General features: G+C 47.4%; 1 protein-coding gene across 1 annotated transcript in view; it reads right to left on the bottom strand.

Moving 5' to 3' along the window:
• The window catches only part of COL27A1 (collagen type XXVII alpha 1 chain), a 146,261-nt gene that overhangs the window by 59,143 nt on the left and 75,044 nt on the right, over positions 1-12,074 (bottom strand). The window contains exons 23-26 of the mRNA XM_084820772.1: positions 11,366-11,419; positions 9,724-9,768; positions 4,152-4,205; positions 1,675-1,719 (exon numbers count right to left, since the gene is read on the bottom strand). Of these exons, the coding sequence (XP_084676898.1) occupies positions 1,675-1,719; positions 4,152-4,205; positions 9,724-9,768; positions 11,366-11,419 (198 nt within the window). The remainder of the gene's footprint in view (positions 1-1,674; positions 1,720-4,151; positions 4,206-9,723; positions 9,769-11,365; positions 11,420-12,074) is intronic.

The raw sequence follows: 12,074 nt of genomic DNA, 5'->3' as shown, positions 1-12,074 counted from the left end.
TTTGTGTGCAGACCACCTTCTAAGCTTATTCTAGCTTCAGCCCTCAACCCTGACGCAGCACCAATAATCTGCTCAGGAGGTGATCCTGAGCGCCTTGTAGTGACAGAGATCTTTTCCTCCTGTTCACCCTCTTTCAGGGTTTAGGTTTTTCCTTCTACAGTTTACTTGGAGAGCAATCTTGTGGCCCCTAGACAGAGTCTGTGGGGCCACAGAATAGTTTGGATTCCCGGTGGGGCCACAGAATAGTTCGGATTCCCGGTGGGGCCACAGAATAGTTCGGATTCCCGGTGGGGCCACAGAATAGTTCGGATTCCCGGTGGGGCCACAGAATAGTTCGGATTCCTGGATCCGAGGCTGGAGTCAGCACTCCAACCTTGGACCCAGGGCTCTGAGCTCCCCCCTCCCCCCACAGTGGATGTGGAGAGAACTGCGCCAGCTGCCTCTCTGAGCTCATACAAGTGGAGAGGACAAAAAGGGGGTATTTGTGTGGGAGGGGAGGGGACTGGGGAAGCAGAGATATGCGCTATCCCCAGTCTTCCTCAGCCTCCATCCCTCCCTCTCCCTGATGCCTTTGCAAGATGGCTGAAAACACCTGCCTAGCACAAATGCCTCCACTGCTCCTCCCACTCTCCACGGGATGGTCGTAAGCCTCCACATTCGGAGGCTTACAGCTAGGGATGTACGAAAATCACTTACCTGTTCGCGGATTATGCTGATGGTGGGGGGGGAGGCATTCCGTCCCTCCCCCGGAATCCTGGATGGGGGGGAGGCGCTCCCTCCCTCCCCCACCCCGGAATCCTCCTTGGCCGGCTGTGCTCCACGGCGGCTCTGCGGAGCAGCCGGCCAGGCCCAGCCAGGCCAGAGCCGTCTGCAGCCGGATTTCCAGCTGTGGAGGGCTCTGGGGAAAAAAACCAACAACCACATACGCAAATGGTGGCGGCTATGGCCGCTGCCATTTACGTTCCTTATTTTTGACGTCTTAATCTACGTAAATATTTACGTAGACTAAGACGGCAAAAATAAGGGGAACACAAATAGCGTAGTGGATGCTATTTGCATTCCCCTTATTTTCACCGTCTTAGTCTACGTAATTATTTACGTAGACTAAGACGGCCCAAAATAAGGAACGCAAATGGTGGCGGCCGTAGCCACCGCCATTTGCATACATTATTTTGTTTTTTTTTACCTAGTCGTTTTAGGCTACGTAAGTTTTTTTTTTTTTTTTACCTGGACGTTTTAGGCTACGTAAAAACGTACGTAGCCTATCACGTGGGTGTAAAAAAACCCCCAAAAACCTGCAAATGGTGGCGGCGGTAGCAGCCAGTCAGAAGACCAGCCGCCGCCGCTGCTGCTGCCAAAGCCGCCGCCGGAGCTGCTGCCACCCGGAACATCCACCCAAGGTAAGTCTCGTCCCAGGGGGATCCGCAGAGGGGGGCGGGGGGCAGGCTGTTCCGCCACAAATTTCGGGGGGCTGAATGCACTGGCATTCGGCCTCCCCGAGATCCGTGGCGGAATTCTCTGCCATCCCTACTTACAGCCATCCCCATAGGACTGTGCCCTTAGTGCATGTACATGTATGTGTGCAGATGTGTGGCCCATGGCGCCCAGCTGACACTAGATGTGGCCCTCCGGGCACAAAGGTTATGCACCCCAGTTGAGCATTGCTGGACTTACTTGCTCCCCAGGAAGTCCTTGTGGGCCTGGAATCCCAGTCATGCCCTTGAATAGAGACAAAATGCATTAGTAAAAGATCCCCCAAATATACAGAATCTCACCCTCCTCTCCCTGATTACCTGTCCCCGCTAGAGGCCTACTGTTTCTTAAGTGGCACAGTGGCACAGTTAAATGCTCGACAGTCACGAGACAAGTTCTCCAAGAGCTTTCAGCTCAGCCTTTGGCACTCCGGCACTCTCACCTTTTTTTTCATTGCTGCCTATTTTGCAGAGGTGAAGCTCTTCTCTGTGGCTGGTGGCTACCATTCCCAGACTCCAGGGAATGCTACATGATGATGATGTACCATCAATCCCAAGGGTTATCTGGTGGTGGGGTGTGTGTGTGTGTGTGTGTGTGTGTGTGTGGGGGGGAATAATGGATGCCAGGCGCCTAGAGGACTGCCCTGCCACCCCATAAAAAGTTCACCCCATACCCCGAAAAAGCTGCAATAACCCCCTCCAACTTTGCTGCCTGGGGCAGTGAAACTGGGGCTCATTTTGGCCCAGCACTTCAATTCAGCATGAACTAAAACAGGCCAAACATCCCTGTCCCCTCTTTTGTGGGGAAGTGTGGGGAGGAAATGGAGAAGGAGGAGGTGAGATGTCCAGGAGGCTGAGTAAATTGTTTGCACGTGCAGGCTGCTATTTATGCAAGTGGCCTCATTTCTCAGTTTCGAGCACCTGACATATTCAGGCTTTGATCAGCAAACAGGCAAGAGAAGAAGCAGAAGCACAGGCAGAAATGCTGGAGAAATGGAGGCCTCCCTGAACATTCTCCAGGAACATGACCTCAGCGAAAACACTCACAGACCCAAGAGAGGAGGAGGGAGTAACCCCAAAAGGAAAAGCTCTACATTTATCACACATAGAGCATCTCTACACCAGCCTAAAATCCTGCATTTAAAATGGGGCTTTCTGCTTCCGTTTTAAATGCAGGATCACAACGACTCCCTTTACACGTGCTTCCTTTCCCCCATCCCCTTTCCCTCTCCTTCTCCCCATATCTGAGTCTTCCATTATCTTTCATTGATCTCGCTCCTCTTCTTGCCACTTTTCCTCTTTTCATGGAGAGAAATCAAGTGGAACATTAGGGGGTAATTCGATAGCTCATTATCTGCAATCTATTTAAAAATGGAACAAAGGGCATTTAGTGCAGGAGATGCCCTGGAGGTTCACTGCGTCATCTAAAGGGCCCGCAAACTTCCGTGACTGAGCCATCTCAATAGCAGGATAAAAGCTCCATGTGAAGGAGCCCCTCCACACATACATGGGGCTGTTCTCATGTAAGAATAACCCACTGGTTCAAAAACTGGTGGGTTGTTTGGGACACATGGGTGTGCTGCCTGCAGTGTGACTGACTCTTTTGCTTTAGCATACAACCCACGATTGGGTCCTTTATAGGTTGTGTAGAGCGACGTGCAAACCTGTGGGTATTTTCATGAGTATTTTTCTAAATGTACACATCAATGGTGCGCACCTTCGAAATGTATGCATTCGTCTCTCATTGATTAAAGCAGAAAAGGGTAACTGAGGGCGCAATCTGCATGTTTAGACCGAAAAAAGTCCTACAATTTCCAGCATTCCCCAGCCAGCATGACTTTTTTCTGTCTAAACATACATAGGATTGCACCCTAAAATGATCAAGGGGCTGGAGCAACTCCCCTATAAGGGAAAATTACAACAGCTGGGATTGTTTAGCTTGGAAAAAAGGAAGGTAAGGGGAAACATGATAGAGGTGTACAAAATTATGCATGGTGTGGACAATGTGGCTAGGGAGACATTTTTCTCCCTCCCTCATAATACTAGAACCTGGAGTCACCCCATGAAGCTGATTGGTGGGAGATTCGGGACAGATGAAAGGAAGGACTTCACACAGTGCATAGTTGAACTACGGAATTCATTACCACAAGACGTAGTGATGGCCACCCATCTGGATGGCTTTAAAAGGTGGTTGGACAAATTCCTGGAGGGGAAGGCTATCAATGGCTACTAGTCCTGATGGCTCTATGCTACCTCCAGCAATCAGAGCCAGTAAGTCGATGTACAGCAGTTGCCGGGGAACATGGGCAGGAGGGTGCTGTTGCACTCATGTCCTACTTGTGGGCTTCCCGTGGGCAGCTGGTTGGCCACAGTGTGAGCAAAATGGTCTCTTGGTCTGATCCAGCAGGGCTCTTCTTATGTTCTTAAAGCATGTTTGTGCACATTTTTCAAAAGTACACTATTTCATGAGCATTTTTCAAACATGCGCATGTGGTTGAATGCATTGGGGGGGTGTCTGTGAATCACATTGCAAGCTCAGAAATATATGGACTTGGACTACAGATTGCATATGAGTCCATGTTTGATCCAGAAAGTACAAACTGGGTAAATCCTGATAAAAAATGAACTGAAATGAATTTCTCATACATCCCTACTTTCTATACAGATTTCAACACATACCCGTAGGCCTTCTTGTCCAGGTGTTCCTCTTAGTCCAGGGGGCCCACCTACCCCCTGTAACAAGACAAAGGAGGTGTTATGTCAGAGGCAGTGGGTAGTTGAGCAAGGGAGGGGAAGAGAGGGTGGTCTGAGACCAGTTCCATCTGCCAAATCAATGAGCCCCAAGACATCAAGCCAACTAGGAGGCACAGGCCAAACCAGCCTGTTGTAACATCACATTTTGCCTTGCTTTAGCAACTTCATCAATTCATGACACAAACAGGGGACACAACTGGGGCCTCACCTGGGCTATGCAGGAACCAAAACAAGAACCTTGAATCAAAGGTGGCTTGACACAAACTTGGGATCCTGGGCTATGCAGGAACCAAAACAAGAACCTTGAATCAAAGGTGGCTTGACACAAACTTGGGATCCTGGGCTATGCAGGAACCACAACAAGAACCTTGAATCAAAGGTGGCTTGACACAAACTTGGGATCCTGGGCTATGCAGGAACCACAACAAGAACCTTGACTCAAAGGTGGCTTGACACAAACATGGGATCCTGGGCTATGCAGGAACCACAACAAGAACCTTGAATCAAAGGTGGCTTGACACAAACTTGGGATCCTGGGCTATGCAGGAACCACAACAAGAACCTTGAATCAAAGGTGGCTTGACACAAACTTGGGATCCTGGGCTATGCAGGAACCACAACAAGAACCTTGACTCAAAGGTGGCTTGACACAAACATGGGATCCTGGGCTATGCAGGAACCACAACAAGAACCTTGAATCAAAGGTGGCTTGACACAAACTTGGGATCCTGGGCTATGCAGGAACCACAACAAGAACCTTGAATCAAAGGTGGCTTGACACAAACTTGGGATCCTGGGCTATGCAGGAACCACAACAAGAACCTTGACTCAAAGGTGGCTTGACACAAACATGGGATCCTGGGCTATGCAGGAACCACAACAAGAACCTTGAATCAAAGGTGGCTTGACACAAACTTGGGATCCTGGGCTATGCAGGAACCACAACAAGAACCTTGACTCAAAGGTGGCTTGACACAAACTTGGGATCCTGGGCTATGCAGGAACCAAAACAAGAACCTTGGATCAAAGGTGGCTTGACACAAACTTGGGATCCTGGGCTATGCAGGAACCAAAACAAGAACCTTGAATCAAAGGTGGCTTGACACAAACTTGGGATCCTGGGCTATGCAGGAACCACAACAAGAACCTTGACTCAAAGGTGGCTTGACACAAACTTGGGATCCTGGGCTATGCAGGAACCAAAACAAGAACCTTGGATCAAAGGTGGCTTGACACAAACTTGGGATCCTGGGCTATGCAGGAACCAAAACAAGAACCTTGAATCAAAGGTGGCTTGACACAAACATGGGATCCTGGGCTATGCAGGAACCACAACAAGAACCTTGAATCAAAGGTGGCTTGACACAAACTTGGGATCCTGGGCTATGCAGGAACCACAACAAGAACCTTGACTCAAAGGTGGCTTGACACAAACTTGGGATCCACACTGTTCAGCCATGGAGCAAGCCACTGAGAGAGGCTGTGGGATCAGGCAGTGTAAACCTCCCCACAGTTTAAACTGGCTGAGGATACCACACTTTAAGTTCCATTATATTTGGTGGCAAGATTAGTCTTCACAAGAAACAGGGCCTTCTCAATTGCTGCCTTAGAGTTGTGGAATGCCCACTGTACAGGCGGTGTATTTTGGTCCTTACTTCCCGGCACTCCACAAGCAGATTAAGGCTACAATCCTCTACACACTTTCCTAGGAAGAAATCCCATTGAACTCAGTTGAACTTTCTTCTGAGCAGACCTGTATAGTATTGCACCGTAAGATGCTTTGGTTTCACTATGACTTCAATCTCTAGTTATGACAGAGCCAGTGTGGCTTAGCAGCTAGAATTTAGACTTTGGCTGGGGAGTTCCAGATTCAAATCCTCGTTTGGCCACAAAGCTTGTTAGATGACCATTGGCCAGTCACTGTCTCTTAGCCTTGCCTGTCTCACAAGGTTGTTGTGAGAATAAAAGGGGTGGCTGGGAAACCATATATGCCACTCTGAGCTCCTTTGAGGAAGGGCAGGATAAAAATGTGAATTAATAACAAGCTGGACCTGCGACAAAAGGTTGCAGCGTGGAGTGCTTCTGTTCAGGATTCCAGTCACCCATGCGCTCTTACTCCACTCCATTCTCCCCCTCCTGCAGTTTTCTGTTTGTGTTTTCCTCACAACACTAGTGAGCATTCTGTGCCCAATAAGCATGCTCAGACCTGACTGGGCTATTTTGGCTGCCTCCCCTGAACATTCTCTTTCTAAGTTTTTTTAGAAAAATATTATTATTTCTGCAAACTTTCAGGTTCCCCCAAGCCTGCTGATGCCTCCCTCTTCTGTGTAGGTGGTACCATTTTGGCTACATAAGGATCCACACTTTGAAAATTAACTTTGTTATTAATATATAGGAAGTTGCTGCTTCTGTTTTCTTGCTGGTGCTTGTTTTGTGGTTTGTTTTGCATTTGAATTAGTTTTAAATTGTTAACATCATTGCGTCTGACTTTTAAAACAGCAACTTGTTTTACCCACCGCCTTGCAATCCTTGGGTGAAAGGTGGCATATGAACTTAGCAAATAAATAAATACGTCAGCTTCCTTGGCAACAATTAATTAAGGGAGCAATCCTATCTGGATCAATGGTCACCTCTGACCCCAGGGGCGACTGCCTATCCAGTGCAGGGTGGGAGGAGTGGTGAGGAGTGGATCTCCTCCTTGCCCCCCCCCCTGCCCTGCTTTCATGGCTAGACAACTGATTTCAGCTGTCTAGCCCTGGGTCCTCAGAGTGCGGGGAGAGGAGGCTGGATGACACATAGGATGCGATGTGCCGGCATTTCCGATCTCCCCGCTCTGCCCCCCGGGAAAGCCCCGTTTTCACCACTCCACGCTGCTCTTCTGAGCATGGGGCTGATCCACATTGCCTACCAGGTGGCACGGGAGGGGGTGGGTTAGTTCTCTGGGAACCGGCCTATCCTATGGCCATCTAGCTGCTGACTACTGGCCATAGGATTGCACCCTAAAAAAAAAAAAAAATAGACAGGCATCTCTCAGGAATATCTTATTTAGGCAAAAGATATTCTGCCTCAGGTAGGGATGTCAGAAATTTGCAACAGATTCAAATGAATTTGGATTTCTATGAATCTGACCTACAAATTTCACAGAGGATCGGCTCTTTCTGAGTTGCCTGGACTTGTGGACCCATTTTTTTATTTCCCAGAATTACAAACATTGTTGGAAGATAAATAGTGATTTAAAAAATTATCGCTATTTTTATTGTGTTTATGTTTTATCATTTTTAATATTTTAATCATGTTTATGTATTTTATTGCTGTGAGCTGCCTTAGGAGGGCTTCTGCCCTGAAAGTTGGCTCACAAAATTTTCAAATAAATAAATAAGGTACAAGAAAAGATATATGCCATTAAAAAAGAAACCCCACATTTTATACATCTCTGATCTCTCTTCAGCCTCTGCTCTGTAGCAATATTTGTGTGCGTGTGTGTGTGTACGTGTGTGTGTGTGCACGCTCTGCTCACTGTTCGTATGCTGAGCTAAGAAAAATATGAAAAATGTTACGTGCCACTGAAAGTTCCATAAATTGTGCCTCACATTTTTGCGTACTGTTTCTGAAGAGTGGAAGAAGTCAGAATCCATCACTGAGCAGATGATGGAGCAAAAGACCCTGGACAATCCACAAAACACAGACAAAATGGATTTAACAAAACCTGCACATCCCTGGCCTAGGACAGTGGGCCTGAACTATATGATCGATTGGATTTTTCTTCTTCTTTGTCTTTCCCTGTCTCTGATGATTTTTGCTAGGATGAAAAAAAAAAAGTCCAGATAACTGGCTTGGGGCCAGGTGATCTGAAGGATAGCCTCCTCCCATATGTAGCTGCCCAGACCCTAAGATCATCTTCAGGAGCCCCTTCCAAAAGAGGTAAGGCGGGTGGCTACCAGGAAAAAGGCATTTTCTGCTGTGGCACCCTGGCTGTGGAACAAACTCCCTAGAGAGGTTCGCCTGGTGTCTACGCTGCACTCTTCCCGGTGCCAGGGGAAGACCTTTTTATTTTTCCCAGGTATTTTTAGCATTTTAACATTCCAGGTTTTTTTAGCTCTGCTGTCTTAAATCTGCTATTGCGTTTTAAATATCTGCACTGCCACTAGGTTTTACTCTTGTTTAGGAAGTATCCAAGGCAGGTTAGGCTGAACAGTGAGGAAGTTATTAAAGCACAGACACAGCTGTGAAGAGTCAGTCGAAACCGAGTCCCCCCAAAACAAAGAAACGGGGTATATTTATACATGCTGAAAGTTGGAGAGCAAAGAAAATATACTACGTATGCTCAAAAACTAGAGGAGTACGAAACCCCACTTACCGTGCTCTGCTGGGGTCTGTGGGGGGGGGGGAGGCAATCCGGTCCTCCCCTCGGAACCCTCGACAGTGGGGGAGGTGATCCGGTCCTCCCCCCCGGAAACCTGCCTGGCCGGCTCCACTCCGGAGCCACTGGATGGGGCCGGCCACAGTCAGACTTCCAGCCACTGCCGGGCTGCTGTGGCCACAAATGCGTCCTTGCAATAGGTCGTGATAGGCTATGTAAGTATTTACATAGCCTATCACAGCAAAAGGCAGGGACGCAAATGGCGGCCGCTACACCATTTGCGTGCCTGCCTTTTGCCGTGATAGGCTATGTAAATACTTACGTAGCCTATCACGGCAAAGAGCAGGGGCGCAAATGGCATAGCGGCCGCCATTTGTGCTTCTGCTCTTTTCCATGATAGGCTACCTAAGTATTTAGGTAGCTTATCATGGCCTAATGCAGGCACGCAAATGGCGGCCGCTACGATGGCCGCCATTTGCAGCCACAGCAGCCTGGCAGCAGCTGGAAGACAAGCTGGAGCCGCCGCCGCAGTATCTGCCGCTGCCGCATCCACCGCCAGGTAGGTCCGTCCCGGAGGGATTTCGGGGGTGGTAGTGCGGGGAGAGGCCGTTCCGCCATGGACTCCAGGAGGCCAGATTCCAAAGAATCTGGCCTCACTGGAGTCCGTGGCGGATTTCTCCAACATTCCTATCAAAAACTAATTTTTACTCAGTAATAGACTTATTAGCACAGCTGCATCATCCCTTGCTTCTATTTTCCTAAGCTACTCTTTAAAGAAGGAATTTCCTGCCTATAATGCGCAAGTTACAATTACCTTCCCATGGTCAGACACATATACATTCTCTCAATCCCATCAAGCACCTCAACTATTGCTTGAACCAAACTACTCAAGAGGTCTAGTCAGGCCTACCTTCGCACTCTGATTGTATTTTTATTCTGTAGTTTTAATCTATTATATTTTACATTGTATTTTCTGTTGTATTTTTGTGGCTTTCATTTTGTGAACCACCCAGAAAGCTTCGGTTATTGGGCAGTATAAAAATAATAAATAAATAAATAAATAAATAAATAAATGTATGTATGTATGTAACTGAAGAGTTTATTTTAAAGGTAAGGGGGAAAGGATATTGCACTTACTGGGGCTCCTTTGGCTCCAGGGAATCCTTCCCTTCCAAGGGGACCCTAGAAAGAAAATACGTTTGTATGCTTCAGATTCAGACTGCCTATTTTGGCCGTAGACCAACACACGTAAAATATAAAGTACTAAAAATTAGAGCTGTGCGCAAATGGCCTCCTGAAATTCTCCAGCGTACTTGTGGGGAGAGAAATTTGAGAAGCAATTTCACCCAATTTCTCCAGGGGGAGGAAAAATTCTCAACCGTTTCTCACAGGTGGGGCTCCCCATTGGCAGGGCTTGTAGCACAGCTTCTTTCTGTTTTCCTAAGGGTGTTGGAGTTTTTATTGCCGAGACAGCATCAACTGTCTTGGCAGGCCGGCCCCCAGCTTGCATCCACCACAATGCAGGTGGGGGCAGTGCTGTGTCCAGCTCCAGGGATGAGGGGGAGTTAGTGCTCTGCCAAAATCTGTCCTCCAATTTCCTGAAAGTTTTCTGCCCCCATGAAAGAGGCTTCCATTGCTGTGCCTCATTCAGGATGCTTTATAATGTATCCTTGTGGCGTTTTCGAGCTTACCTAATCTCAGCTTTCCTCCCAGGCTGATCTGCAAAAGCCCAATGGGAAGAACTACCTCATTGTGCCTTAAACGGGGCTTTAATTGAACTGTGGGAAGCTGAGGAGGCTACAGGCGGCCAGAGAAATGATGGTACAGTGAAAAAGAGGACAGTTGTGCTCACTCCTTGGCCACCTCCTAAGTAAGGGAAGCCCAAGAAATCCAAGCCCAACCCAGGAGAATTTCTTCACCACCGAATTTCTTTTTGAAAGCGATTTCTCTTCTGTCAAATTGAATGAGAACGGTTGAAAAAAATATGGGAGACATTTTTGGCAAAGCACTACTAAAAATACGGTATACAAGGAATCCAAACCAAATAATTACAAAACAGTGCAACAAGAACGTGAAAATCCCAATGTAAAAAAAAAACTTGATAAAATGTGAAAAGAATATTATGTTATCATCACCATCCAACAAGCGATAGCAGCTGCACAGAAACTAGCCACTTTCACTGTGACCTGGGGATTCTGATTGGGCAAAAGAAACGATAAATAAAATACAACAGATCTACCGGGAATTTTCTGTAAAATTGGGGCGATAAAAGTGAACCGAAGATCATGATAAAAGGAGCAATAAAATAAAACATGTCCAGCTGTCTCCACTTCCTTGCAAGGGCATAAACGCTCTTGATGAAGAACCTTCTTGGATCTTCCTTCCAAAGGTGCACATGGCAGAACATTGAACCTAGCTAAAGTAAATGCTTTTCTAAATTTGGGAATAGCCAAAATGGGAATAGTCAAATTGGTCAAATAACTTGCAGGCACAAATGCCCTCCCATTGTCCCTGAAGTCAGGGTATAATGCAGCCAGACTTAGATGATTTTGCAATTCAATATCCCAAATTCTCAGATGGATAGTAGCTTTAGCTTTGGTATATCCAAGAGCTAAAAGAACATTGGGAGAGGATCCCAGATTCCATAATTTCTCATTCAATGCCCTTTTCCATTTTGTCTGAAAGTCATCAGCTAGCATTAGTGGGGCCAATCCCATCAGAAAATCCAGGTTAATTGCACCCCCGACATGCATCTCCATAGAAGGCACAAACTACTCACCTGCAATCCCCTGAGACCCGTGAGTCCGTGCCTCCCTTCCAAGCCCTGTGGGCCCTAAAGACAGGGAGAAATCCAAAACACCATATGAGAGCAGAGTAGGAAAGTGCAATACATTTTGTTTCTTTGTTTAGATACTCCATTTGTTTTGCTATTTAAAGTTTCATTCATTTTGTTATCTGCCTGCTTTTTGTTCATTTTCAAAACTGACATGGAAGCAGTTAATTTGTTTTCATTATTCCCATTTGTTTCCATTTCCTGTCTATTTCAGTAGGAAACCCAACCACTCTTCTTTTGCCTGTGATTTTGGTGTTTTCGATGCAAACAGCATAACTCTTCTCTCAGGCATTTTACTATTCCCACAAGGGATCAGACGTGCCCACTTTCAGACAGACTAGAAAGAGGGTAATTTAGGGCGCAATCCTATTCAGATAGGCGGCCGCCTCCGAACTCGGAGGTGACCGCCTATCTAGTGCAGGGCAGGAGAAGCATGGAGGGGATCATTCCCTCTGCGCTTCTCCTGCCCTGCATTTGCAGCTAGACAGCTGATTTCGGCTAAGTGCGGGAGGGCAGAGCCGGGGGAGGAGGCTGCTGTACGACACATTGGATGTGTTGTACAGGCATTTCCGCCCTCCCCACCACAGAATGCCCCCAGACATGCTCCTTTTCGGCCGCTCTGCACTCCTCTTGCATGCGCGGAGGATGGGGCTGT

The sequence above is a fragment of the Heloderma suspectum genome, chromosome 14 (assembly GCF_057233095.1).
Source record: "Heloderma suspectum isolate Gila_16-S chromosome 14, 16-S_ref, whole genome shotgun sequence".
Taxonomy (NCBI): Eukaryota; Metazoa; Chordata; class Lepidosauria; order Squamata; family Helodermatidae; genus Heloderma; species Heloderma suspectum.
The sequence above is the reverse complement of the archived record's forward strand: the minus strand, read 5'-3'. Positions and strand labels throughout refer to the sequence as shown.